Genomic DNA, 23,886 nt, shown 5'->3' on the forward strand with positions numbered 1-23,886 from the left:
AGATATTTATGAAAGAAAACATAGTCCAGATAGATGAACTCTCACATTTACTGAATGTATCTCTACGTAAACACTCCGTATGTCGACTTCTAATTGGCTCAGCGTAAACTGTAAATATTTTACTTTTATGTTAAAAAAAATAGAAACTAAAATATTTGAATAACAGTAGAATTTTGCATATGTGTAAACATTAATGAAAGGAAATAAATATCTATAACAATTCAACTTCAAGAGAACTGTGTAAATATGTATGTGTGTGTTTCGAATATGTAAGCTACAGCGTTCCTTCAAAAATAAATAATCCAAGAAGCAAACAAAAAAAAAAAAGAAAATATTTAAAAAATATAAACATATAAAAGAACATACCATAAATAAACATTAGTTAGTATTAACGACTTGCAACAATTTCAAGCGCAACTTCCGCTCAGTATTGAATTAACGTAAGAGTTCACAGAGATTTTCGTTTAGTTGAGATTATTGCAGCTTAAAAAATACAAAAATAATTTATAAAATTAAATAAAAGCAAATAAAATATTTGCAGTAAGTCTTAAGCGATTATCATAAGTGATGACAAGTAAATAAAATACATTTTCCTTAAACGAAAACTTTAAAGTTGAATATTTTTGAGTATTTTCTAAGCATGGCTGAAGTGAAGGTATGTACTCAGTAGCCTAAGCGGATTCTATTGTTAGAGATATCAATTGGCTTTAATTTTGAAACGCTGCTTTATTAATACTTAAATTACGGCTGCCTTCAGTGTCAGTGTCTGGCCAATTGAGTTTCAAGTAAATTTTTGCTGTCACAAAACCTTTTTCCATATATTATATCAACATTGACTGAAATGCAAGTACACAAACCAGCCTTTGGATACAAGAGCATTAGGTGGAGCCAGGACAACAAGGACTCGTGCATGGGACTCGTGTCTGGGAAGTCGACGTGTCAACTGAAATATTCATACAGTGCTCATGAATTGTGCACAAGTTTGTTAAATATGCATTCATTTGTCCGACCACAAGTGTTTTCGAGCTGGCAAATGCAAAACACAAATGTTTGAAAAATCTTCCTCTCATAGCACTAAACAAATGTTCTTTTTATCCAGCAAATACAACAATTTGTCACAAAAAATATTAATTTTATGGTTTTTGTGGTTTCTCGTGAGGGATTTCGTTCAACTTGTAACTCAACATTTTTTGGGCATAGTAAAAACGATTGTTGATTTTTCTTTGGCATTTTTTAAACGATTCCTGCAAATCCAAGAAGAAACTCTTTAAAATATTTGTCTATTTTTCCCAGTTGAAGACAAACCATAAATATATAAATATACCTGGAAAATACCCTTAACTTGTTCAGATACTTTTAAAAACATGAAACTTTCTTCCGAACTGAGATACGTAGAGAAATGTATCTATTATCTATATATTATCTATCTATTATTTATGTAAAAAAGTACGTTTGCCTGACGTTACTGCGTCAAGCTAAGAGACATTATATTGCATAACAAACGTGACTCATTTTTTTCTAATATTTTAGAGACGAACGGTCAATTAGGGTAATGTATATCTCGTTTCCGACAATGTGTTTCCTAGATGTTTGTGTAAGGGATGTGTTGCCGTCAAGTGGCTGAGCAATTCTTGGTGTAATTGTAGCTGATGATAAGTGAGCAGTTGGTCGCTATATAAGCGGTGCACCTGCTGCAGTCAAACCCACAGTGGAAAAGTGATTACTCCCAACGGTGAAAGCAAGGCTCAGGACTATTTTTAACAATGAGAGTTTGTAAGTTTTTCTACGGATTGGATATTTTGAGTACTATTTCTAAATGGCGATGTTGCCCTTTATAGACAACTTGCTGCTGCTCACTTTTGTGACTGCCCTGGCTGCTCTGGCTGCAAGCGGCGAGGCACACATACCCGACTGTACGGATCATATTAATGGTCTTTCGTTCGCGGATCCCATTAGCTGCTCAAGCTTTTATGTTTGCCTGCGCGGGCGTGCACTTAGAAGAGAGTGTAGTCATGGCCTGTCCTTCGATCCCAGGACTCAAATCTGCAACCTACCGAGCCTTGTGGAGTGCCACAACGGCGATCGCAGTAGTTTTATAGTCTCTGGACATGATCACGATGGACATTTGGCGGCACCAGGTGGTAAAGCTCCTTGCGAGACGACGACTCCGAAACCACCGTGTAATAAGACGAAGCCTACGTCTCCACCACCCTGTACAAAAACAACAACCCCTAGTGAAAAAACACCAATTCCAAGTGAAACAAGTACTCCTTGTGAAACACCTACACAGACAACACCAAAGACAACCACAGCTGTTCCATCAACGGCTGCTCCAGTTACCGAAAAGACAACAACCGAAAAGACAACAACAGAAAAGACAACAACCGTAAAAACAACAACCGAAAAGACAACAACCGAAAAGACAACAACCGAAAAGACAACAACCGAAAAGACAACAACCGAAAAGACAACAACCGAAAAGACAACAACCGAAAAGACAACAACCGAAAAGACAACAACCGAAAAGACAACAACCGAAAAGACAACAACCGAAAAGACAACAACCGAAAAGACAACAACCGAAAAGACAACAACCGAAAAGACAACAACCGAAAAGACAACAACCGAAAAGACAACGACCGAAAAGACAACAACCGAAAAGACAACAACCGAAAAGACAACAACCGAAAAGACAACAACCGAAAAGACAACAACCGAAAAGACAACAACCGAAAAGACAACGACCGAAAAGACAACAACCGAAAATACAACAACCGAAAAGACAACAACCGAAAAGACAACAACCGAAAAGACAACAACCGAAAAGACAACAACCGAAAAGACAACAACCGAAAAGACAACGACCGAAAAGACAACAACCGAAAAGACAACAACCGTAAAAACCACAACCGAGAAGACAACAACCGAAAAGACAACAACCGAAAAGACAACAACCGTAAAAACCACAACCGAGAAGACAACAACCGAAAAGACAACAACCGAAAAGACAACAACCGAAAAGACAACAACCGAAAAGACAACAACCGAAAAGACAACAACTGAACAGACAACAACGCCGTGTACTACAACAACGACCACAACACCTTGCAAAACAACAACAACAACCACTACCACAACGACGACAACGACAACAACAACCACAACAACAACAACGACAACAACAACTACAACGACAACAACTACAACGACACCACCTTGTACAACAACAACCACTACCACAACAACAACAACGACAACAACAACAACCACAACAACCACAACAACAACAACCACAACAACAACCACAACAACCACAACAACTACAACCACAACACCTTGTACAACAACAACCACTACCACAACGAGAACGACGACAACAAAGACAACAACTACAACGACACCACCTTGTACAACAACAACCACTACCACAACAACAACAACGACAACAACAACAACCACAACAACCACAACAACAACAACCACAACAACAACCACAACAACCACAACAACTACAACCACAACACCTTGTACAACAACAACCACTACCACAACGAGAACGACGACAACAAAGACAACAACTACAAAGACAACAACTACACCGTCAACAACTACAAAGACAACAACTACGAAGACAACAACTACAAAAACAACAACTACATCGACAACTACTACGACCGCGAAGCCACCGTGTACGAGAACCGAACCACCCTGTACGACAACCGAACCACCCTGTACGACAACCGAACCACCCTGCACAACCACCGAACCACCCTGCACAACCACCGAACCGCCCTGTTCGACAACCAAACCGCCCTGTTCGACAACCAAACCACCCTGTACCACAACCGAACCACCCTGCACAACAACAGTGGGATTTGAAGCGATAAGAGTTATTGAAACAGTCATAAGTGAGCCAGCTGAAACGCTGGTCTCGCTGCGCGACTGCCAGGGACACGAAGACGGCACTTTCTTCACAAACGCCAGACACTGTCGCCGCTTCTATGTGTGTCGTAACAACCGCGCCAGACACCAGAATTGTCCCGCCGGACAATGGTTCGACCGTGAGCTGAAGGTGTGCCGCAACCGCCTTGAGGTTACCAACTGTGCAGCCGGTCGCAACTAAGCGATGATATTTCGAATACGTAGACACAATACTGCAGCTGTACCCGGACCAATTCCATATGACTAAACGGCAACTTCTCTCTACTTTCTATGTAAATCACTTTTTAAAAAGATTCCTAGATCTTCCTATTCCAGCAAACAAATGTAATAAAGCAGCATATGCAAAAACGTAATTTATAAATTGTCTCCGGTTTTTTTTAATATTTTACAAAATGTTGGATTTTGAGAACTTTTCCTTAGGTAAAGAATTGAAAAATATAGCTAAAGCAAAGAAGCGCCTAAAGAGTCTAAATTCAATTTTAAGCTTAAATAAAGGACAAAATGTTAATTCAATTTTATGCAAAAATTCACAAGAATATAAATTTTAAAATTAATACTTCGATTGTATAAAATAAGGTTTTCATAACTTCAACACTACAGAGAAAATAAAGAACTTTGAGATTTGGAAAATTTATTCCATCAAGTACGCTCTGCTCCTCTGCCCAAGTCTGTTGCACAATCCACATCAATCAATCGAATACATTCATTGATCTATATTAAGCAAGCAATCTAGCTTTGTCCTTTGTTCAGTTGAAATTTTTAGTTAAAGAGAAATCAGCGAAGGATTTTATGGTTGACCTACCTGACTAATTAGTCAGCATTTGAAAATAATTGCTTTCGTTTTGGCACAGTTTTTCACTGCCAATAGGCGCACAGCAATGCCAAATTGAAAGCGTATGTGAAACATGTTGCAACAACAGTTGCACTAGTCCATTTGTGTGTGTGTGTAAGTGAGGTGTACGTGTGTGCTGCTAAAGTAAAGAGGATGTCATCCCAGCAACTGGCTGCAAATACGGTATAAATCATAGAGCACTTTGCTGGTGTCGGCACCCGCTGCTCCTCCTGCTGACAGTGACAAGGACTGCCTCTCATCAGCCGCCACTCGTCAGCCAGCTGCTTCATGCCCCGCTGCCCAACTCTCCAAGCTCCCCTTGCCCCTTGTGCACATACATATCTCTCGACAGCCAATCATAGTTTTCACACTCTAGTTAACATCATTGTCACCGAGTTTCAGTCAATGTAGAGTTAAAAAAAATAAAAAAGAGAGACAGAGAGAGAGAGCAGAAATTTGCTTGACGTTTGCAGTTTGTCTCTCACAATTTTTTTTTCATTTTTTTCCTTTCTCTTCTCCAAACACCCTGCCTCACTTAGCTGTTGCCTCGCTTGCTTCATTTTGCTACACAATTTTTCAGTCATTTGGATGCTGGTTTCGAATTCCTCTTTTTGACATTTCGTTAGCTCTGAATTCTGCATTTGTCGTGAAAAAATTTTTTGTTTAACGTTGACATTTAAGTTAATTTGCATACAACCGCAAAATGTTCGGAGAGGGCGACATACATATATGCATAGATAGAGTGTATGAGTTTTGCTTTGCAAGACTGTCTGGTCTTAAAAGCTAACTGCTCTGCAATTACTGAAAATTAGCACACATTAAACTATACACAAACAATGCTTAAAAGTGGGATAACACACTCAGAGGTTTCTATATGAAGGTTTAATTAGCTAGATGTGCTAAGATATACAAATAGTTGCGAAGCATTCAAAGGATTTTTTCTGTTTGTTGTTGCATGTATGTTGCGTATAAGTTTGATTGTTTAAGTCAATACGAGAATTTAAATTTCAAATCAAAAATATCAGAATTTTGAAGACTAATAAAAGAAAATAATAAATTTATAATTGTAAGAATCTTTTTAAAGCTAGGCTAACTTAAATCATAAAAAAGTACAAAAAATAAGACTTATAAATAATAAGTTTATTGACATTAATGCTTAAATATAATTTGAGGACTCACTCTGGAAAACTAATTTCTACAATCATCGTTTTTGAAGACATTTTGATCAATGATTCCCCCCTAACTCCCAACAAGTAGTACTTTTCTATAATGTGTATGATGGTGTTTCGTACCCATTGAACCAAAAATGAACTTCATCATTATGTTCGACAAAATCAGGACGCACTGCACGATTAGTTTGGCGAACAGTAGCATTATTTCATTAAAAAAGATGGCAACAATTTGCAGGCGTTGCTCTGATATAAGTGTTGCCCACTCAATCCCCAACAATAAGCTCCCTTTTTTGTTTATAATAAATCATAATAATTTGAGCATTGCTTGCAATTGAAAGAGTTTTAAGCTCATTTTTTAACTTATAAACAATTTGAAAGTAATACGAGTTGTATTAAAAACTCTGAACATCAAGTGAGTTGAATCTCTAGAGCTTTTTTTACCAAGAAGCAAGCTCTCAGAAATACTTTGTCTCTCGAAACAAAATATGCATAGTTATATGAGAGATTAGTTGACTTCGAAAGCTTAACTCAATTATAGCATCTAAGCATTTAAGTCGATTTTAATGGTCCTGACGTTAATTGGCAAATGTTGCTGAGCAATCTGTCAAAGCGCTTTCGAAGGGATTGTCATTTTTGTTCTATGGTCCAACCATACGCCAAGTATGGTGAACAGCACAACCAGCTAGAGGCGTTGCATCCACAGCTCCTCAGCCCATTTATGCATCGCATATTAATGAATGCTCAAGCTGAGTAGGGAACGTTCTGTGCGCTAAGAGCCATAATTCCACACAGAAATTCACAATGCCATCAAATATGCGCGCATAAACCAAGCCACAGCAGCCTGTATCCACGGTTCGCATCTGCATCTAGCATCTAGCATCCAGCACATCCCACATTCCGCAACCCGCAACCCGCATCCACATCCGCAAGGGATCACACTTGTCTATTCGCGTTTAGCACAGTGGCTGCAGCCTGACGAGCTGAGTCTCCTCGGCTGCCAACTGGAAGCAAATGCTAGCTGCCACCTGCACCCCATCCACTGCCCGTAGCACCCAATTTCCGGTGCTTGCGTAAATACATTATGCAGCTTACAACTACTTAGCGGGCTGCAGCTGCATACTACAATGGGCCACATTAGCATTAGCTTTTAGCTCAACTCTTCAGTCGTTGGTGTTCTACAAGAAGTAGACAACTCCTGCTTGTTATTTATTTGGCATCTTAGTTCACCTAGAAGTATATATCAAACATGATACATGGGCGACGAGCATCTGCTATGTATTAGAAGTATTAGAAAGCTGTCAGTGATGCATAACTGATTTGCCTTTCGTTTTTGGTAAAACTTGGCTTTGATTTCCCGTCCCGAAAATCTCTGCATTTGCCCCACTGTGCAGCGGCAGGCAGGTGACTTGGCTGGGTTTTTGGATTTGGTGCTAGCTACGTGGCATAAAGTGGCAAATTCAAGGCGCAACTTTTGTCGATACAAGCGGCAAGTGTAGAGGGGAAGTCGCCTGTAAGCATGCAATAAAAGTGCATGGCAAAGCTGTGAAAAAGGTGAAGATTACGCACTGAATGCGAATGCCAGTCTTTGGCCCTGCTCAGACGCCAAGCGTCCCGCGCATCGCCGCGCCACAAGTGACAATTTTTTATGTTTTCTCTTTTCTACGTTGCACAACTTGGTGAGAGAGTTCGCGCATTTGTGTCAGCTGAACCGCATCCACACTGCGGCACAGAACTGCGTTCGCATGGCAAACATGTGTGATACGCCACTTGCACCTGTAGTCTATTTGCAGACGCCCACCGCACCTCAGCCTCTGCTGCTTATAAAAGTTAAGGACTTGCATAACTTCTGGCATTTATGAGCGCTTTTCACCAGTTCTCAGCAGCTTCGCCTAGCGCTTTTCACATGCTTCATTACGCAAATGCCGTGTTTTCAAATTATTTTACATTCAGCCCTCAACTCTTTCTCGCTCTTCTCTTTCTTCCTCCTTCTCTCTCTCTCTCTCTCTATATCCCTGCCCCCATGCCGCTTGTTAGTGGCATTTTTTGTACGTTCTGTTGCATATTTTATGGCCCAGTGACAAGCGCTCTGCCTTGGTGGCATTACTAGAGGCTGCGTGGGTGTTGTCTCGCTGATTAGCGTCGCATTTGTGTCATAGTTGCATTTTATAAGCCCTACGTAGTGCCGCATAAACACGTTTAGCTGCCGCTTAAATTGGCGCTGCTACAGTTTTGTGTCAACTACTTTGCCGAGACTCCAGAGTGGAGCTTGTACAGCCATATACACAAAATAGACTTCGAAAAATCTGTTTTTACTCCCAGCAGCCCAAAGCTATCAATATACATTAAGCATGCTGATCAAGCAACATTTTGGCTAATAAGAAACTTAAAATTGCACATAAAAACTCATAGACTTCTTTGTTTGGGAAAAGTTAACAAACTGATAAATTGATATATATATTTATATATATGTTATATATATGTTTATGCTTTATATTCATTCATATTCACATTCTCCTTGTCAAATTTTAATGAAAATAACTAAAGTCTAAACCCAAATGGTGTCAAAAGTGCTGAACGAATTAGACTCATCAAAAAGTAATTAATTTAAGGTTTATTATAGAAGGTGTAAATGATATTGCCAGCAATCTGTAGCAAAGTAAATAATTAAACTAAAGCGTTTAACTGCAATGTGGGAAGAAATAATGAATGTGAAAGCCACGTCGTTGGCCAAAAAGGTGCCATAACGGCAGGCAGTTGGCTTTTACATAATTATTTCATTAAGTGTCTGACGAGCGCCCAACTCAAGGCCACACTCAGCTGAGTGTGTAAGAAGGTGGCAGGAGCTGAGTCCAGTTTGGCTTTCTCACTTTTACACTTGGTAATGCTTGCATTTAGTGGGCCAGACGCAGAAGCAATTCAAGTTGAGGCGACGCCTTGACCTCGGCCAATGCTTGGCAGTTAGTCAAAGAGAGCTTACAGTGCCAGTTCGAGCCAGGTCAGGTGGCGCTGCTGGTAGTTGGGTGGCTCATTAACAAACATTAGTTACAAATGTTGTGAATTACTTAACGAATTAATATTCCATGGCTCACACAGCGAGCAGTGGCAGAGCATAAGCTATCAAGGCTGCGCACATATTAAGCATACACCTCTCCTTACCCCACTCCTAAAAGCCCAGCCACCAAATGAGCAGCAGTCACAAGTCTCCAGCATATTTCTTAAATCATGCTTGCTTAGCTTCTGCGTACACTGCGGCGTATACTTAATGCGAACTAATTCATTTATATACACACACAGTCCATCAGATGGCATGTGTTTCCCTCCTTCCCCCTCCACTTGTGCCCCATCATCATCATAATCTGCTTCATCGTTGATTAGAACGTTGATAATGGCTTCGCTTATTTGTCTGGGACTTGGCCATTGACTGCTCCCCAGTTACTGATGATACAAGTTGGGACCCCGAAGCGTACTATGGGATTAATGAAGCTTTTATCAGCGGCTGGCTACTCCTAGCTCGAGCCACTTGGGCTGCTGGCATTCAAGCTTATTATTTGTCTTAACAATGTAAAAGAAGATATTACTTTGGTGCCATGTACGTACAGTCTGTAAATTTTTTATTTAGTCTAGCTAGTAGCTAGTTAAATTTACCGTGTTTTCAGAGTCATTGATAGTTAAATAAATTGACTAACTTAAGGCGAAATTTTAAACTATAATTTATAATATATACGATAATAATATACGACACATATTACATCGTTCCATAAGATCCCAATATCTAGATTTATTTTGAAGGGAAAGATAAACTAACATATATTGAGGAGAATATGTCTACAAGAGCACTCTGCCCCTCACTAAACGTTTTTTACTATCCAATTTCGAAGAGGATGCAATTGGAACCAATGCGATTTTGCTCAGTTTCTCAAAAGCGTGCAAATATTTAAGTTTCCAATAATCATAAAAGGCAGTGATTCTCTTTGGTTCAAACAGTTGAAGTTAGAACTCCGCCTGGTACATCGGTTTACTATGAATGCAATAGTTTTGTCAGTCGCATTGACTTTAGCCTGCACAGCAGCCGCCTTTAACGATCCGCTACTCGTCGAGTTAACAAATGGAGAGCTTCGCGGACGCGATAAAGGATTCTACTACAGCTTTGAGTCGATACCTTATGCACAGCCACCCATCGATGCCTTGCGCTTGGAAGATCCAGTTCCATATGGAGGAATATGGGAGCATACCTTCGATGCCACCAAGCCACCGACTGAGTGTCTGCAGTGGAACCAATTCATACAACAGCCTGACAAACTAACGGGCAGCGAGGACTGTCTGACCGTCAGCATCTACAAGCCAAAGAACGCTAGTCGGAAGAGCTTCCCGGTCGTGGCAAATATTTTCGGCGGTGCGTGGACCTTCGGCAGCTCGCTAGATGATGGAGTTGAGCTTATTATGAATAGGGGCAATGTAATAGTAGCGAAGATCAACTACAGAGTGGGTCCACTTGGGTTTTTAAGCACCGGCGACAACGTACTACCTGGAAACTATGGTCTAAAGGATCAGCGACTCGCAATCCAATGGATCAAGCAGAACATTGCTCGGTTTGGTGCAGATCCAGAGAATATAATTCTTCTTGGTTTCGGTACAGGTGGTTCTTCGGTACATCTGCAGCTTATGCATAAGGATATGGAGAAGATAGTGAAGGGCGGCATCTCAATTAGTGGAACAGCGACGTCTCCCTTTGCTGTGCAGCCTAGCGGGCGGGAGCTGTCATTTAAATATGCCAAAATATTGGGTTGCGACAACGCTGAAACATCAACTGAGCTGAAGGAATGCCTGAAAAAAATAAAAGCCGACGACTTCGTCAGTGCCCTAAGACATCTAAAAGTCTTTGACTATGTACTCTTTGGTGCATTTAATCCAGTCATTGAGTCTTCTGAGTCGGACAGTGCTTTCCTCACCGAATTTCCTATCGAGACTATCAGGAATGGAAGATCTGCCCAAGTACCTTGGTTGGCCAGCTACACCACGGAGAATGGAATCTATAACGCTGCCCTGTTGCTGCAAAGGGACTCCAATGGAAATGCAAGAATAGAAGAGCTCAAATTTCGATGGAATGAGCTAGCCCCATACTTCTTCTCATATCCTTACCTATGGAAACGATCTGAGAGGGATAACCGTTCCCGAAAACTAAAACTGAAATATCTTGGCTTTAAAAATTTCAGTGTCGAAAACTATTTCGACGTCCAGCGTATGTTCACAAATGAGCTGTATAAGAACGGCATCGAAGTGGCCTTAGATGCACATCGGAGGTATGGCAGCAGCCCCGTTTATGCTTATGTCTACGACAATCCGGCAGATAACTCGTTCACACAGTTCCTTTCGAGACGCACAGATCTGTTTCTGGGTAAAGTATTTGTTTAATGCCAAAAGCCAATAGAGGCACCTGAAACTAATCTTGATTTAATGATTCACAGGCACGGGATTGGGCGACGATTACTATTTAATGTTTAGCAATCCAATTCGCAATCCTTTGAGAGCGGACGAGAAAATCATTTCACAAAAGCTAGTCAAGTTGGTTGAGGAGTTTGCCCAAGCCGGAAACTTGACCTACGATAACTGCGTGTTCCCAGACAACCGTGGCAAACGACAGTTCCAGCTGGTGGCCATCAAACGTACCCAATGCGAAGTGCTGGAAGCGAAGTATTTACCCGATAAGGTGTCCAACAATCTACCACTATCCCCAGTTGTCGTACAATAAGCGCCTTTACACTAGAATTATTTTTTTTTTATTATTAATTGTCGCCATCAAATATTCAATATGAATAAGAAAAAACAAAAAAAAAATACACAAAACCTAACATTTCTTATTCTTTTTGATTAAAACAAAAACTTTGTGACTATTGCAATTCTTTTGAAAGTGAATCGAGAGTCGGAATGAATGCAAGAAGAGCTGAATATATAGTTATGTTTGCAGTTAAATGTTGCGAATAGAAGTTGATCGTTGGTTAAGATAGAGGTTTGACTTGATTCGATTGAATTAAAGGTGTTTCTGATAACACGAACATGGCTTTAATAATTTAAGTTTAACGTTTAAGTTGGGTAAATAAAGTTTTCATTATAATTTGCTTTTTATGCTACCAAATCAGGTGCTACCAAATCACTACAGCTTCTGATAGCAACTCTTTGCATGTTGGCAGGTAGCACATCCTAGAATAGGATGACTTCATACAATTGTAACCAAACGCTTCAACAATATTTAAGCTTATATAATTATTAGATTGTAATGTACGTAGAAGTATTTCAAAGTCAATTCTGTACAAATGCGAATTTCAAGCACCGTGAAAGGCATCAGCACTTACGTGCTACATGTGTTAGCTTACTTGCTTGCAAGTGTCAAACTCATTATTTTTGTTAATCGCTCTTTACTTCTTTAGAGAAAGCCTTTGGAACGGATTTGATTTGACGCTGCTTTCCATGTGCAAACAAACTAATCATAAAAAGGCAGTGATTCTCGTTGGCTAAAACAGTTTGCCTTGGATAACGCCATGAATACTGTCATCTTGGCAATCGTTTTGTTAACGGCCTGCGCACCATCTGCCTCAAGCGATCCGCTACTCGTCGAGCTAGCAAATGGAGAACTACGCGGACACGACAACGGCAATTACTACAGCTATGAGTCAATACCTTATGCAAAGGCACCCATCGATGACTTGCGCTTGGAAGATCCAGTTCCTTATACAGGAAGATGGGACCAAGCCTTCGATGCCACCAAGTCACCGACTGAGTGTCTGCAGTGGAACCAATTCATACAACAGCCTGACAAACTAACGGGCAGCGAGGACTGTCTGACCGTCAGCATCTACAAGCCAAAGAACGCTAGTCGGAAGAGCTTCCCAGTCGTGGCAAATATTTTCGGCGGAGCGTGGACCTTTGGCAGCTCGCTAGAGGATGGAGTTGAACACTTCATGGACAGCGGCAATGTAATAGTAGCGAAGATCAATTACAGAGTGGGTCCACTTGGGTTTTTAAGCACCGGCGACAACGTACTACCCGGAAACTATGGTCTAAAGGATCAGCGACTCGCAATCCAATGGATCAAGCAGTACATTGCTCGGTTTGGTGGAGATCCAGAGAATATAATTCTTCTTGGTTTCGGTACAGGTGGTTCTTCGGTTCATCTGCAGCTTATGCACAAGGATATGGAGAATATAGTGAAGGGCGGCATCTCAATTAGTGGAACAGCGACGTCTCCCTTTGCTGTGCAAAGTAGTGGACGTGAGGTCGCTTTCCGATTTGCTAAAATCTTGGGTTGTAACAACTTTAAACGTTCATCTGAACTGAAAGAGTGCTTCAAAAGAACAAATGCGAACGATTTCGTTAGTGCCGTTCAGAAGCTCCATGTCTTTGACTATGTACCATCTGCAGCATTTATTCCCGTCGTGGAGTCCCATGATTCGGATAATCCGTTCCTCACCGAATTTCCTATAGAGACTATCACGAGTGGAAGATTTGCCCAAGTGCCTTGGCTGGCCAGCTACACCACGCAGAATGGAATCTATAATGCTGCACTGTTGCTGCAAAAGGATTCCAATGGAAAGGAAAGAATTTTGGAGCTAAACTCTCGCTGGAACGAGCTAGCTCCGTACTTTTTATTTTACCCAAAGGACTTGAATCAGTTCGAGAAAAATTTCCGCTCTCGGAAACTAAAGCTGCAATATCTGGGCTACAGAAACTTTAGCGTCGAAAACTATTTCGACGTCCAGCGTATGTTCACAAATGAGCTGTATAAGAACGGCATCGAAGTGGCCTTAGATGCACATCGGAGGTATGGCAGCAGCCCCGTTTATGCTTATGTCTACGACAATCCGGCTGACAGTTCGTTCACACAGATACTTTCGAGACGAATAGATCTATTCTTGGGTAAAGTATTTAGCAAAGATGCCAACCAGCTGTATTAACTTATGTCTATTAAACTGCTCACAGGCACGGGTATGGGCGACGACTACTATCTCTTGATGAGCAATTCGTTGCGTGGAGAGATGCGAGCTGATGAGAAATTGGTTTCATGGAAGCTAATCAAGATGGTAGAACAGTTTGCTGAGACCCGAAATCTGGCCTACGACGACTGCGTATTCACGGACAACCGACGCAAAAGACACTTCCAGCTGGTGGCCATCAAACGTACTCATTGCGAGCTGGTGGAAGCGAGACATTTGCCTGAAACTGAGTCGGACGATTTGCCAACTTCCCCAGTGGTAATATACTGATTCGATGTATATTAACAAGTCAATCAATCAATCAATCAATTAGTCGATGGGTCCATTAATGTCGTAGTGGGTGCAGTTGGTAATTAAATCAATACATTGCAAAACAACTTCAAGCAAAGTATTTTTCTTGGTATCTTATAATTATATATCTAAATGAGCTAATGAAATATACCCTGAACTCATTGAAAATGGAAAATCAGGGTATAATGGTTTTGTGTAAATGTATGTAATAGGCAGAAGGAGGCGTGGCAGCCGCCATAAAGTATATATATTCTTGATCAGGACGACAAGTCGAGTCGCTTCAACGCCATCCGTCTGTCAGCACCTATAAGAGCTAGAGACTTTAAATTGCTTCAAATTATCGATAAGTGTTCTCGATTTATTGTTATCGATTAAAAATGATCGAAATGTAGTTATTAATGTATATATTTTACGGCATAAGATATAGAGCCTCCAAATTTTGTATTTTGTTTTATTTTTATTTTGTTTTTTCTCCAAATTTTTTATATGTAAGTGCAGATATCTCTACGCCTGACACAGTTTGAAAGCTAGAAGTCCACAATGTAGTGAATGAGTTACTGCTGAGTGCCATGCTTACTAGTGGTGCTAGATATTTGGAGTATGTACTAGTCTAGACAACCCCAGTACACAAATATAAAGTATATATTTGCGATCTACACAAAGCAAATCGGAAAAGGGTTTCGCGCTTGCAAGTAAATTAGTTTTGTTCACAAACTATTTATTTTAATGACATTGATTTGTTATAGTTTTTATTGCTGGTCAAATGTCTGTCGCTAGTGTAGATTGGTGGCCAAGTGTCACATTTTTATTTGATATTTGATCGGTTTTTTAGGTTGAATGAAAGTGGAACCAATCAAAAGTGTTTAAAAAGCAGAAACGTTTGAAGATTCCCCACAAAAGCTCAGAGTCAGCCAGACCTGCTTTAGTTTAACTTGTGATCCCGTTTAGTGAAGCTATGAAATACATCGTTTTCCTTATCGTGTGCCTATGCGCAGCAGCCACGTTTGCTGACGAGCTGTTAGTTGAGTTGCCTTTTGGGACATTGCGTGGACGCGACCGCGGTGGCTATTATACCTATGAGTCGGTGCCGTACGCACTGCCACCCGTTGGTCCGCTGCGCTTCGAGCCACCTCAGCCCTTTGTTGGAGAGTGGCATGAGACGTTTGATGCTACAAAGCCGGCGGCAGAGTGCCTGCAGTGGAGCCATTTTGTCACGACACCCGATCAATTGACGGGCAGTGAGGACTGTCTGACCGTCAGCATTTACAAGCCAAAGAACGCCTCACGCACCAGTTTCCCGGTGGTGGCAAATATATTTGGTGGCGCCTGGTCATTCGGTGGATCGGTCCAAGACGGAGCTAGGGAGTTTATGGAGAGTGGCAATGTGATTGTTGTGAAGATAAACCATAGAGTGGGAATTCTCGGCTTTGCAAGCACTGGCGATGCGGGCTGGTCGGGCAATTATGCACTCAAGGATCAACGCTTGGCGATCAAGTGGATCAAGAAATACATTTCCTATTTCGGTGGCGATGCCAAGAACATGTTGCTACTTGGTTTTTCCTCGGGAGCAGGCTCAGTGCATTATCAGCTACTGCACGAGGACATGCGCGACTTAAGGGGCGTCTACTCCATGAGCGGAAACTCTCTGGAAGGGTGGGCAGTGCAGCCAAGTCCTCGTGATCAAACATTTGAATTGGGCCGAGTCCTCGGCTGTGGCACTCCCAATAGCACAGCAGTTCTGAAAACGTGTCTAAAGGCGGTGAATGCGAATGAATTAGTGAGAGCCTTTACCCATTTCCTTCTATTCAACTACGTCCCCTTTGCTCCGTTTTCTCCCGCTGTGGAACCCGAAGATGCGGTTGATCCTTTCATAACCCAGCTACCCATTGACATCATCAAGAGTGGCAAGTTTGCTCAGGTTCCCTGGTTAGCAGGCTATTGCCAAGATGAAGGCATCTATAATGCGGCATCATTGCTGGAGAAGTTGCCCAATGGCAAGGAGAGGCTCTTTGAGCTAAACACGCGCTGGTATGAGCTGGCTCCTTACTTCTTCTCGTACCGTAACACCCTGAATAAGAGAGAACGCGATGAACGCTCCCGAAAGCTTAAGGAACAATATTTGGGGAATCACAACTTCAGTCTGGAGAACTACTATGAAGTGCAACGCATGTTCACAAACGAAATGTTCAAGAATGGCGTCGAACTGGGAGTAGATGTCCAGCGCACTTATGGAAAGAGCCCGGTCTATGTGTACATCTACGACAATCCAGCTACTCAATCTATTGGCCAACTCATTGCGAGGCGCACTGACGTAGTCCTAGGTAGTTATTTTTGCTGACAGTTTAAGGCCAGCTGTATCAACTAATGACAATTGATCAATCCACAGGCACGGCTCATGGTGATGATTATTTCCTGATGATGAATAATCCAATCCGCGAGCCGCTGCGAGCCGACGAGAAACTCATTGCCTGGAAACTAGTGAAAATGGTCGAAGGTTTTCTTCAAACGGGCCAATTCGTCTATGACAACTGCGTCTTCAGGGACAACGTGGGCAAAAAGCAGTTCGAGCTAGTGGCTATCCAACGCACCGGCTGCACGAACCTACAAGCGGACCGCTTGCCCGACTTCGTGTCCAACAGTCTGCCGAAAACACCCATAGTACCAACATAATAAAAAAGTTTTGAACGTTTTATATATCAATTGGTGATATGCCACAATAAACTCTAACTGGTTTGGCTAAAAGCAAAAACGCAAGCAACAAAAACTGTGACTACTTCCAACTTTATGAATTGCTAATGATAATATTGCTAATTTTAAGCAAATCGAATCAGGAAAGTGAACTTGACTTGATATTTTTGATTACATTTTATTTAGCTTTTCATTTGTATTTATATTTTTATTTTTTATTTTTAATTACAACGACCATACAAGCCACATTTCAAATTCTACACAGCAAGAAACGCTAAATCAAAAAAAAAAAAAAACAGTTTTTAATAATACATAAAAAAATAAATAAAAAATGAATTGCTTTACGCATTTGCTTTTCAGCTCAGCTAACCCGCATTGGCATACATTATATATTAAAGTAGTTTGTATAATAGCTAGTATATATGCACAAATAGATAATTCGTTTCAGTACAATGTTATTCTCAAGCTATACTCAGTGGGTGCGTGAATGTATATATTGGCTGAACAAACAGCACCCTTTACATGTCAATCATAGTAATCTTGTTATTCAGCTAACCATTTAAAATCTGCTGTCACATCGATTGTCATACAACTATTGAGAATAGGAGAGCGAGTCTCATATTTCATGTTCATATAATTAAATTTGTGGCATGCTAGAGATTTAATTGAGAATTAATCTGATTTGCATGCATATAAAGCTAAACTGGCCTGAGACTAGACTAGTGTGAATCAAGTCTCGGTTGTGTAAGAACCATGAAAAGAGACATTTGCTCGATCGCTTTGCTTTGTCTAGCGACGGCAGCGGCTGTTAATGATGAACCGCTGATAGTGGAGCTGCCAAATGGAAAAATTCGTGGACGCGATAACGAAGGGTATTACAGCTACGAGTCAATACCCTATGCGGAGCCACCTATGGGGGAGCTGCGCTTCGAAGCTCCGCAGCCATACGAGCGCCAATGGAAGGAAGTGTTTGACGCTACCACGCCTCCCAATTTCTGCATCCAATTGAATCAGTTTGTCGAAGGCGCACAGAAGTCCATCGGCGTTGAGGATTGTCTTACTGTAAACGTCTATAAGCCAAAGAACTCGAGTCGTAGCTCGTTTCCGGTTGTTGTCAACATCCATGGCGGAGCTTTCATGTTTGGTGGACCCGTGGACCATGGCCAAGAGCCGATTATGGCCAGTGGAAATGTGATTCTCGTGAAGATTGCCTATCGAGTAGGTCCGATAGGTTTTCTCAGCGCAGGCGACGCTACATTGTCGGGAAACTTTGGACTCAAGGATCAGCGCTTGGCTCTGCGTTGGATCAAGCAGAACATAGCTCGCTTTGGAGGAGAACCAGAGAATATAATGGTGCTTGGTCACTCTGCTGGTGGTGCGTCGGTACATCTACAGATGCTGCAGGAGGAGTTCAGCCAGTTGGCAAAGGTGGCTGTGTCATTCAGTGGAAATGCCCTCGATCCTTGGGTCGTACAACAAGGAGCACGTCGACGCGCCTTTGAGGTGGGTCGCATTGTGGGTTGCGGCTTGCAAAGCGACTCTGTGGAACTCAAAAAGTGCCTGCAGTCAAAGGATGCCTCAGAAATAGTTGGAGCTGTGTCGGAGTTCCTGGTCGTTGACTATGTGCCTTTTGCTCCATTTTCACCGGTGGTAGAGAGCGAGGAAGTAGCTGAGCCTTTCATCACTAAGCATCCAATCGATATCATCAAGAGCGGAAAGTTCGGTCAAGTACCCTGGCTAACCAGCTATACTCAGGAGGATGGTACTTACAACGCTGCTCTTCTGATGGCCAAACAACTCAATGGCAATGAGCTGATTGAGGATCTGAACAGTCGCTGGTTTGAATTGGCGCCCTACTATCTGTTCTATCGTGACTCTAAGAAAACAGTTGACGAAATGGATGACTACTCTCGTGATCTTCGACAGCAGTATCTAGGGGACCGAAACTTTAGTGTGGACAGCTATTTGGACGTACAGCGCTTATTCACAGATGTACTGTTCAGGAATGATACCCTCCGATCTATAGATCTGCATCGCCAACATAGCAAGAGTCCCGTTTACGGTTATGTCTACGATAATCCGCCAGTTCGGGGAAGTGCACAAATTTTAGCTCGACGGGAGGACATTTATTTTGGTAGAAGACAAAATAATGAGTACTTATAAAGAATGCCGTTACTGATACTAATTTCTCTGCTTATAGGCACAGGACATGGCGATGATTATGTTTTGATATTTGACAAGCCAACTAGTCAACCCCGCGAGGACGAGAAGATAATCTCTAAGAATTTTATACGCTTGCTGGAAGAGTTTGTGCAAAGCGATAATGGGTCCCCGATTTATGACGCTTGTGTGTTTCCAAATAATATTGGCGAGGAGCAGCTGCAATTACTTCTAATTAAGACCAACAGCTGCGAGATCTTAAAATTAAATACAATTGAATAGACAATGTAAATAGAGTCATAACCTAGGGCTAGGTGAATATATATAGCTGTTGTGTCTTTGGAAATGTATACAAAATGGATAACAATTCGTTCCACATTTGAAACTCAAAATAAATGAAGTTTTCGTCTAAGCCCTCAACAGAAATCAGAAACATCTTTCACAGTTCAACAGTAAAGATCACAAAGCATCGCATGTGGATCGGTGATCTGCACCACCTCTGGTAGGCAGTGTTAATAACTAATTTCATGATGTAATTTCGCTTTTGAATGTGCGCGATTTGCAAGATCAGAGTTTGTCTAATTCGTACATCAGTCCAATTAGTCGCGGATCATTTGGATATTCAGTGTATAAAAGATGATTTATTTTGTCAATTTAGCATAGTTCGTATCGAGCTCTGGCGCAGTGTACACCATGAGTGTTATAGACTACCTCCTAGTTCCAGTGCTTATCGGGTCAGTTCTCGCTACAGATCCGCTGCTGGTGGAACTGCCTCGTGGGAAACTACGGGGACGCGATAACAAAGAATATTACAGTTACGAATCGATTCCTTATGCGGAGCCACCTCTCGGCAAGCTGCGATTTGAGGCACCAAAGCCCTATGCTCGCCCATGGAAGGAAGTATTTGATGCTACCACGCCTCCCGTGTCCTGCATTCAATGGAATCAGTTTGTCGAAGGCGCAGATAAGATGATCGGTAGCGAGGATTGTCTGACTGTAAGCGTGTACAAGCCAAAGAACTCGAGTCGCAGCTCGTTTCCAGTTGTAGCAAATATTCATGGCGGTATCTTCATGTTTGGTGGACCCGCAGAGCAGGAACATGAGTCGATAATGGCCAGTGGAAATGTGATTCTCGTGAAGATTGCATACCGACTAGGTCCGATAGGTTTTCTCAGCGCAGGCGACGCTACATTGTCGGGAAACTTTGGACTCAAGGATCAGCGCTTGGCTCTGCGTTGGATCAAGCAGAACATAGCTCGCTTTGGAGGAGAACCAGAGAATATAATGGTGCTTGGTCACTCTGCTGGTGGTGCGTCGGTACATCTACAGATGCTGCAGGAGGAGTTCAGCCAGTTGGCAAAGGTGGCTGTGTCACTCAGTGCGAATGCTCTTGATCCTTGGGCTGTGCAACAAGGAGCACGTCGACGCGCCTTTGAGATGGGTCGCATTGTGGGTTGCGGCTTGCAAAGCGACTCTGTGGAACTCAAAAAGTGCCTGCAGTCAAAGGATGCCTCAGAAATAGTCGGAGCTGTGTCGCAGTACCTGGTCGTTGACTATGTGCCCATTAACCCGTTTGGGCCAGTGGTGGAGCCAGTCGATGCGCCTGAGTCTTTTCTCACTCAGTATCCCATTGATATCATTAAGAGTGGAAAGTTTTCAAAAGTTCCTTGGCTCGTTTCTCATACCCAAGAGGATGGTGCTTACAACGCAGCTGCTCTCTTGGCTAAGCAGCCCAATGGAAAGGAGCTGATCGACCAGCTCAACCAGCGCTGGTTCGAGTTGGCGCCTCTCTTATTGTTCTATCGTGACTCTAAGAAAACAGTTGACGAAATGGATGCTTACTCTCGTGATCTACGACAACAGTACTTGGGGAATCGAAACTTCAGCGTTGAGAATTATTTGGACGTACAGCTTTTATTTACAGATCTGATATTCAGGAATGGAACCCTACGATCCATAGATCTGCATCGTAGGCATAGCAAGAGTCCCATTTACTACTACGTCTATGACAATCCACCTGTCCAGGGCATTGCGCAAGTTTTGTCCAAACGCAATGATATTGATTTTGGTAAGGCAGAAAAATATTTGAATATATTGTAGCTAAGCCATTACTAATATCAAGTTATTATTATGCTATAGGCACAGCACATGGGGATGATTATGTTCTAATGTTTGCCAAGCCCAACAGTCAGTCCCGAGACGAGAAGATGATTTCTAATAATTTTATACGCATGCTGGAAGGCTTTGTTCAAAGTGACAAAGCATCGTTGACCTATGACAATTGTGTGTTCGAAGATAATGTTGGCCAAGGTAAACTTCATTTGGTCCACATAAAGTCCGACTCCTGTGAAAAAGTAGAAGTCAATTCCATACGTTAAAAATAAATCAAAACTTATAATATTTAAATATATATATAAATAAATGTATATATATGTTATATAAATTGTATATTTGTCGATGAGAACCGAATTTAAGCGGTTTAATAAGAAACCTGTTCTGTTAACTTTTGAAACAATATTTATTATAAGCCTTTCAAATGTTAACAGAGGCCAGATAATTACACGCTATCAGCGAAGAGAGAGTCATTCTGAGAATCAAAATAAAACAAACGCTGACAATCTCCGCTGGGCACAGTTCACATTCTGAGTTGACAGAGTGAGGGTCATGAAAGATAACACAATACGAATTTCGTTGCTGTGCCTCTGGGCAACTGCTGCTACTTTAGCAGATCCAGTTTTAGTTGAGCTGCCACATGGAACACTTCGTGGTCGCGATAATGGTGCTTATTATAGCTATGAGTCGATACCCTATGCAGAGCCTCCTGTCGGCGAGCTTCGCTTTGAGGTGCCGCAACGCTACTCCCAGCATTGGACGGAAGTTTTTGATGCCACGCATCCTCCAGTTGAGTGCATACAGTGGAACCAACAAATCGATCAAGTGGATAAACTGATAGGCGTCGAGGACTGTCTGACAGTCAACATTTATAAGCCAAAAAACTACAGCCGTAGCTCATTTCCCGTAGTGGTCAACATTCATGGCGGCGCCTTTATGTTCGGCCAAACACAGGGTAGCGGGCACGAGGCACTTATGGCCAGCGGAAATGTGATTGTGGTAAAGATCACCTACCGCTTGGGTCCATTGGGTTTTCTCAGTAGTGGCGACAGCGCTTTGCCAGGCAACTTTGGCTTAAAAGATCAACGGCTTGCTTTGCAGTGGATCAAGGACAATATAGAGCGGTTTGGCGGAGAGCCAGGAAATATTCTAGTGGTTGGCTTCTCTGCAGGAGCAGCCTCGGCGCATCTACACCTATTGCAGCAGGATTTTAAGCAGCTCGCAAAGGCGGCCGTCTCATTAAGTGGGAATGCTCTAGTTCCTTGGGTCATGCAGCAAAGTGGACGACGACGCGCCTTTGAAATGGGTCGAATTGTTGGCTGCGGCTTACTGAAGGACTCAACAGAGCTGAAAAAGTGCTTGAAAGCGAGGGATGCCTCGGAAATTGTGAGAGCCGTAAGAGAATTCTTGGTTTTTAACTATGTGCCCTTTACTCCATTTGGACCGGTGGTAGAGCCAGTCGATGCGGCTGACCCTTTCCTTACTCAACATCCAATTGACATCATTAAGAGTGGAAAGTTTTCACACGTTCCTTGGCTCGTTTCCCACAGTCAAGAAGATGGTTCTTACAACGCAGCTATTCTCCTGGCAAAGCAGCCCAATGGAAAGGAACTGATCGAGGAACTCAACAATCGCTGGTACGACTTGGCGCCTTATTTATTTTTTTATCGCGACTCTAAGAAAACTATAGAGGAACTGGATGACTACTCGCGCGACCTGCGTCAGCAGTATCTGGACAATCGAAACTTCAGCGAGGAGAACTACTTGGCTGTGCAGCGCATTTTCACAGATGCGCTGTTTAGGAATGACACCCTACGATCCATAGACTTGCATCGCCATCACAGCAAGAGTCCCATATACTACTATGTCTACGATAATCCTGCGAGTCGTAGCGGCGCAGAATTGCTGGCAAAGCGAAATGATATTCAAATTGGTAAATAAAAAAATAATATTGCACTTACTTTTGTTAACTCTCCTTCTTACAGGCACCGGACATGGGGATGATTACTTTCTACTCTTTGAAAATCAATATCGGCAACCTCTGCGCCCTGACGAGGAAATAATATCAAACAGTTTTATTAAAATGCTAGAAGAGTTTGCCGAAAGCGACAATGGGTCTTTGGCCTATGACGATTGCGTCTTTCCCAATAATATTGCACAGGAGCAGGTGCAATTCGTCTTAATTAAGCGTCACAGCTGCGAGATTTTAAAGTTAGATTAGATTGCTTAAAGAGCAGTCTAACTTGCTGCAGTAAGTAATGTGTTCTAAAGATAATTAAATAAAAATATAAGTAAATGTCTGATGATATTTGATATTCGACAAATTACAAAATAAAGTATTTAACAACAATTTGTTTAATTCAAATATATAATATTACATAATTATATACATTTTGGGTTCATAAATAAACATTTATTCCATTAACTTGTCATAGCTTCTGTCGAGTTCTAGTCAACTGCAGAGTATTCTCCGTGACTCGATTAATTTGAGTTATGAAGTAAAGCTCAACCGAACTCGCATATTAAATTTTGTTTAATTATCCATTAAAATGCAATTAGTCCCAAATAAAGCTGGATAAATGATAAACAAAATACTTCAGAGCAATGATCCAAATAACATTATTCACGAACAGGTTTTTCTCGAAATGAGTTGAGAGAAATATGAAGATTCAATGTTAAAATGCAGAGCGTTTAATTACAG

General features: G+C 41.8%; 7 protein-coding genes across 7 annotated transcripts; all 7 read left to right on the top strand.

The window, feature by feature from the left end:
- Positions 1–1,705: 1,705 nt before the first annotated feature.
- On the top strand, positions 1,706–4,139 carry LOC111604590 (integumentary mucin A.1-like). The gene is made up of 4 exons (XM_030222764.1): positions 1,706–1,773; positions 1,839–2,407; positions 3,596–3,725; positions 3,768–4,139. The coding sequence occupies exons 1-4, from the start codon at positions 1,764–1,766 to the stop codon at positions 4,121–4,123; spliced, it is 1,065 nt and encodes a 354-aa protein (XP_030078624.1). The 5' UTR covers positions 1,706–1,763; the 3' UTR covers positions 4,124–4,139.
- A 5,787-nt stretch (positions 4,140–9,926) lies between these two features.
- Positions 9,927–11,742, top strand: LOC111604555 (esterase S-like). Its single transcript, XM_023322648.2, has 2 exons — positions 9,927–11,341; positions 11,412–11,742. The coding sequence occupies exons 1-2, from the start codon at positions 9,967–9,969 to the stop codon at positions 11,693–11,695; spliced, it is 1,659 nt and encodes a 552-aa protein (XP_023178416.2). The 5' UTR covers positions 9,927–9,966; the 3' UTR covers positions 11,696–11,742.
- A 708-nt stretch (positions 11,743–12,450) lies between these two features.
- On the top strand, positions 12,451–14,311 carry LOC111604589 (esterase S-like). The gene is made up of 2 exons (XM_030222817.1): positions 12,451–13,857; positions 13,921–14,311. The coding sequence occupies exons 1-2, from the start codon at positions 12,483–12,485 to the stop codon at positions 14,202–14,204; spliced, it is 1,659 nt and encodes a 552-aa protein (XP_030078677.1). The 5' UTR covers positions 12,451–12,482; the 3' UTR covers positions 14,205–14,311.
- An 816-nt stretch (positions 14,312–15,127) lies between these two features.
- LOC111604556 (esterase S-like) lies at positions 15,128–16,991 on the top strand. The gene is made up of 2 exons (XM_023322649.2): positions 15,128–16,546; positions 16,612–16,991. Exons 1-2 carry the CDS (start codon positions 15,181–15,183, stop codon positions 16,893–16,895), a joined length of 1,650 nt encoding a protein of 549 aa, XP_023178417.2. The 5' UTR covers positions 15,128–15,180; the 3' UTR covers positions 16,896–16,991.
- Positions 16,992–17,541: 550 nt separating this feature from the next.
- LOC111604571 (esterase-5B-like) lies at positions 17,542–19,493 on the top strand. Its single transcript, XM_023322673.2, has 2 exons — positions 17,542–19,047; positions 19,114–19,493. Exons 1-2 carry the CDS (start codon positions 17,667–17,669, stop codon positions 19,353–19,355), a joined length of 1,623 nt encoding a protein of 540 aa, XP_023178441.2. The 5' UTR covers positions 17,542–17,666; the 3' UTR covers positions 19,356–19,493.
- Positions 19,494–19,745: 252 nt separating this feature from the next.
- On the top strand, positions 19,746–21,459 carry LOC111597943 (esterase-5B-like). The gene is made up of 2 exons (XM_030222940.1): positions 19,746–21,141; positions 21,213–21,459. The coding sequence occupies exons 1-2, from the start codon at positions 19,767–19,769 to the stop codon at positions 21,449–21,451; spliced, it is 1,614 nt and encodes a 537-aa protein (XP_030078800.1). The 5' UTR covers positions 19,746–19,766; the 3' UTR covers positions 21,452–21,459.
- A 181-nt stretch (positions 21,460–21,640) lies between these two features.
- LOC111592380 (esterase-5B-like) lies at positions 21,641–23,425 on the top strand. The gene is made up of 2 exons (XM_023304554.2): positions 21,641–23,118; positions 23,171–23,425. The coding sequence occupies exons 1-2, from the start codon at positions 21,738–21,740 to the stop codon at positions 23,404–23,406; spliced, it is 1,617 nt and encodes a 538-aa protein (XP_023160322.2). The 5' UTR covers positions 21,641–21,737; the 3' UTR covers positions 23,407–23,425.
- The last annotated feature ends 461 nt before the right edge of the window (positions 23,426–23,886 follow it).

The sequence above is a fragment of the Drosophila hydei genome, unplaced genomic scaffold (genome assembly GCF_003285905.1).
Source record: "Drosophila hydei strain 15085-1641.00,03,60 unplaced genomic scaffold, DhydRS2 tig00000063-arrow-pilon, whole genome shotgun sequence".
NCBI classification, from domain to species: Eukaryota; Metazoa; Arthropoda; class Insecta; order Diptera; family Drosophilidae; genus Drosophila; species Drosophila hydei.

Excerpts from the sequence above, each read along its gene's own strand:
- LOC111604556 (XM_023322649.2), top strand. The coding sequence starts at position 15,181 with ATGAAATACATCGTTTTCCTTATCGTGTGCCTATGCGCAGCAGCCACG. Across the intron at positions 16,547-16,611 it reads GCGCACTGACGTAGTCCTAG|GCACGGCTCATGGTGATGAT; the intron begins GTAGTTATTTTT and ends ATCAATCCACAG.
- LOC111604589 (XM_030222817.1), top strand. The coding sequence starts at position 12,483 with ATGAATACTGTCATCTTGGCAATCGTTTTGTTAACGGCCTGCGCACCA. Across the intron at positions 13,858-13,920 it reads ACGAATAGATCTATTCTTGG|GCACGGGTATGGGCGACGAC; the intron begins GTAAAGTATTTA and ends AACTGCTCACAG.
- LOC111604555 (XM_023322648.2), top strand. The coding sequence starts at position 9,967 with ATGAATGCAATAGTTTTGTCAGTCGCATTGACTTTAGCCTGCACAGCA. Across the intron at positions 11,342-11,411 it reads ACGCACAGATCTGTTTCTGG|GCACGGGATTGGGCGACGAT; the intron begins GTAAAGTATTTG and ends AATGATTCACAG.
- LOC111604590 (XM_030222764.1), top strand. Across the intron at positions 2,408-3,595 it reads TAAAAACAACAACCGAAAAG|ACACCGTCAACAACTACAAA; the intron begins ACAACAACCGAA and ends AAGACAACAACT. Across the intron at positions 3,726-3,767 it reads ACCCTGTACGACAACCGAAC|CACCCTGCACAACCACCGAA; the intron begins CACCCTGTACGA and ends CAACCACCGAAC.
- LOC111597943 (XM_030222940.1), top strand. The coding sequence starts at position 19,767 with ATGAGTGTTATAGACTACCTCCTAGTTCCAGTGCTTATCGGGTCAGTT. Across the intron at positions 21,142-21,212 it reads ACGCAATGATATTGATTTTG|GCACAGCACATGGGGATGAT; the intron begins GTAAGGCAGAAA and ends ATTATGCTATAG.
- LOC111604571 (XM_023322673.2), top strand. The coding sequence starts at position 17,667 with ATGAAAAGAGACATTTGCTCGATCGCTTTGCTTTGTCTAGCGACGGCA. Across the intron at positions 19,048-19,113 it reads ACGGGAGGACATTTATTTTG|GCACAGGACATGGCGATGAT; the intron begins GTAGAAGACAAA and ends CTCTGCTTATAG.
- LOC111592380 (XM_023304554.2), top strand. The coding sequence starts at position 21,738 with ATGAAAGATAACACAATACGAATTTCGTTGCTGTGCCTCTGGGCAACT. Across the intron at positions 23,119-23,170 it reads GCGAAATGATATTCAAATTG|GCACCGGACATGGGGATGAT; the intron begins GTAAATAAAAAA and ends TCCTTCTTACAG.